Here is a 3,403-nt window from a genome sequence, read left to right as displayed (position 1 = left end):
ATGACACAGACGGTAGGGCCAGTAGGGGGCGCCCTGCCCAGTTGTCCCTTGCGTCCTGTTCGCGTCTTGCCCCGGGCACTGGTCCCTGGCGCCCCCTGGCGGCTCTTCCCCTGCAGTGCGGACCATAGCCCGCTGCTCCTTACACAGAGCAAGGCCGCCCAGCCAGGTGGTCAGTGGCTAGAGCGCAGTGCTCTGTCCGGGGTCTGGGCTTGTGGTGATTGCGGGTTGGATTCTGGGTCGGTTGGGGCTGTACAATCTCTCCCCTGAGGCCAGGCTCCGGTGCTGAGCCCTAAGCTGGCTTGAGAGGCAGACCCATGTCCACACACGTCATGGCCCCCACTCCACCCTCCCGTCAATGACATACACTGCAGCTCGTCTTTCTGCGTCACATAAGCGATTGCCTTCTGAACCGGAAATGCCTTCATCCAGTTGCTCAACCTTCAACAATGAATACAAATGAGCATCTCTAGTGCTTTTTGGGGAACGGCTCCTAACACAAGTTTTTTTTTGTTTTTTTGTTTTTTTTAAATCCTCACCCAAGGATATTTTTTCCATTGATTTTTTGGGGGAGAGTGGAAGAGAGAGAGAAACACAGAGAGAAACATCAATGTGAGAAAAACACATCGACTGGTTGCCTCCTGCATGCGCCCCAACCAGGGCCTGGGCCTGGGAGGAGCCGGCAACTGAGGCTGGTGCCTTTGGCCAGAATTGAACCTGGAATCCTTTGGTCTGCAGGCCAACGCTCTAGCCACTGAGCCAAACAGGCCAGGGCTCACCTTTCTTTCTAGTGCTCACCCTCAAGGCTTGGGCAAGACCCTCTATAGTAGCCACGGAACACAACTGGGGGATGGGAGTGTCAGTGTTGCAGGGACTGAGCCACATCTTGGTAATAATTCTCCCGCATCCTCACTCTCCTCCGGCCTTTCCTCCCTAGAGAAATCCAGTGGGACACCAGTAGCCTAAGGGCTATTTATTGAGCAGAGCAGAGAAGAAAGCACACAGGTCCCCCGGGGGCAGGAGGAGGCAGAGGAAGCGGTGGGAGGCAGCCTCCTGCTCAGCATATTCTCTTGCAGCCCCACAGGGCCATCTTGTTGTTGACGGGCATCTTGAAGAAGCGGTCGGACTGCATGTAGGCCGCGATCTTCTCCAAAGCCTGCAGGGGAAGCACGCCAAGCCTCAGAGACCAGCACAGCCTGAAGGCCCGTTTCTAACCAGTGGCACTCACAGCTGCCTGGCCCCACCCCCCTTTGGGGTACAGTAGCTGGACCCTTCCCAAGACGGAAAGGTCTGGAGGTGCCCAACCGGGATTCCTCGAGGCAAAAGCTGGTGTTGGGCAAGACCCACCACAATGGGGTCCCTGGGGTCCCAGGGAGCCTGTGAGTGTTTTCTGTAAGAGAAAGGTGTAGGGAGCACCCATCACCTCAAAACGGCACATGAAAGCCTTCAGGTTTGGAAATTCATCCAGGCACTTGGGCTCAAACATACGGTTCTGATCCAAGACATCGTAGGTGAGGAAATCCACAAAGGTGAGCTAGAGACACAGTAAGATGGTGAGGTCGGGGGAGTTCATGAGCACCTGCAGTGACAGAGAGCAATCCTCTCCCTTCCCCCCCTCCTACCTTTTCCCCTGCAAACCACGAGAATTTCCCCAGGAACAGGGAGAACTGTTTCAGTTGTCCAGGGAGCTGTTCCAAGTACTGGGGCTTCAGCTTTTCCTGGGGCAGGGGGGGGGGGGAGGAGGAGAGAGAGAGAGAATAGCTGTCATCATGTTCACAGCTAACTGGGGCTCAGGGCCCCTTCCCCAGGCACCTTCCTCTCCAGGTGCCTCAGGTTGGGATGGCAGGGTGCACAGGAGGGGTTTGGAACGGAAGAGGGCCAACACCACAGTTTATGACAAACCCCCACCAAGTCAGAGTTCTGCTTCCTATTCCGACAGCTTGGGTTGGTGGGAAGGTGGCAGGAGAATGGGGACTTGACCTTGGGTTCCTAAGGCTCCTTCCCCTCATGCCTGCCTGCCGGGGAGACTCACATGGTCCGAGTTGTAGCAGATTCGAACCAGTTGCATGCGGAAATCCATGATCTGGTTCTCCATGATGTCCACGCGGATCTTTTCTTCTTCAGTATCCCCACCTGTCGGCCAGATGACAAGCAATCACCCTGGGCATATCCACCCCCCAGAGAGCGGCCAGCCTTGTCCCCGTCCCCAGCCCTACCCACTCACACATGTTGTGCTTGCGTGCGATGTAGCGCAAGATGGCGTTGCTCTGGGTGATCTTGTTCTTGCCGTCCATGAGGTAGGGCAGCTGGAAGGAAAAGATGAAATGAACAACCTGCCTGTCTCCTGGGGCAGGTGAGAATTTCAGGGACATGGACAGTAGAGAGAAGATGCCCTGTCAGCAGGAAGAAGCACATAAGTAGAAGGTGGAGATTGGGCCCCCACCTGAATTTAGGCAGGTGTGTGTGTGTGTGTGTGTGTGTGTGTGTATGCCATGGACCCTTCTTGCAGAAGTTTTTTAAAGGCATAAAGCAAATTACACATATTTACACAATTTATAAAAACATTAAGAAAACAAAATTGTAACAGTAGTATGTGCCTATTTGTGAATTAAATAACAAGCAGGGGTAATAATTACCACAATGTCCAAGTATGATGGATGTACATATTTATTTACAATACCTCCCACATATCCAATAGAATATGAAAATACCTGATTTCTACTAGTGACAAAGCCACAAACATGGCCCATAACCAGCGTCACTTACTGCTCATATGCACAATAGAAGCAACTGGTAACTTGAGTTAGTGCTTTGTGGAAGTGAGAATAACTCTTCCCTCCAAGTTCTTGAGCCCCTGAAGGCTGTTTATTCTATCCAGGCGAAGAGCCCCTGCTGTAGATGCCCCCCAGGCCAGAAAGGGAAGAAGTGAGGGTCCAGGTGACACCTTCCCTCTGGGCCCCCTTCTCCTAAACCACCTACGTTGGGAAAGTCCAGGTCCAGCTTGAATTTCACGTCCAGCCATTGGCTTTTATCAAAGTCAGGAGCTGCAAGAGAGAACGAAGTGGGATCCGACCTCCTTAACTTCCAGCCCGAGGGCGGTGGGAAGAGCTGGGGAGAGAGCCTGTCCCAGGAGCGCATCCCCAGGCCCCCCTGCCTCACCCCTTCATCGCTGGGGCCGCGCTGGTGAAGGGTGAGGACCGGGTTGGGCGGAGGGAGAGCCCAGCTGCAGGTGAGCGCTTCCAGGTGACGGGGCACCCCTCGCCCTGGGCTGGGAGCGATGCCGCCCCCGGGGCACAGGACGCGCCTTACCTCCCCCGCAGGTGTACCGTTTCTCCTCGTAGCAGGTACCGGTGAACTCCAGGAGCAGGCGGATGGCGTGCGCCAGCTGGGGGGACAGCCTGGTCGG

At 55.0% G+C, this 3,403-nt stretch overlaps 1 protein-coding gene across 1 annotated transcript; it reads right to left on the bottom strand.

Moving 5' to 3' along the window:
* Positions 1–955: 955 nt before the first annotated feature.
* Positions 956–3,397, bottom strand: LOC102263985 (glutathione S-transferase Mu 5; the record flags this gene model as incomplete). Its single annotated transcript, XM_014534628.1, has 7 exons — positions 956–1,153; positions 1,421–1,531; positions 1,620–1,715; positions 2,030–2,130; positions 2,222–2,303; positions 2,977–3,041; positions 3,307–3,397. Coding segments are annotated over 7 exons (645 nt in total), but the record flags the coding sequence as incomplete, so codon positions are not given.
* Between the last annotated feature and the right edge of the window lie 6 nt (positions 3,398–3,403).

Source organism: Myotis brandtii, unplaced genomic scaffold (assembly GCF_000412655.1).
Source record: "Myotis brandtii unplaced genomic scaffold, ASM41265v1 scaffold131, whole genome shotgun sequence".
NCBI lineage: Eukaryota > Metazoa > Chordata > Mammalia > Chiroptera > Vespertilionidae > Myotis > Myotis brandtii.
The sequence above is the reverse complement of the archived record's forward strand: the minus strand, read 5'-3'. Positions and strand labels throughout refer to the sequence as shown.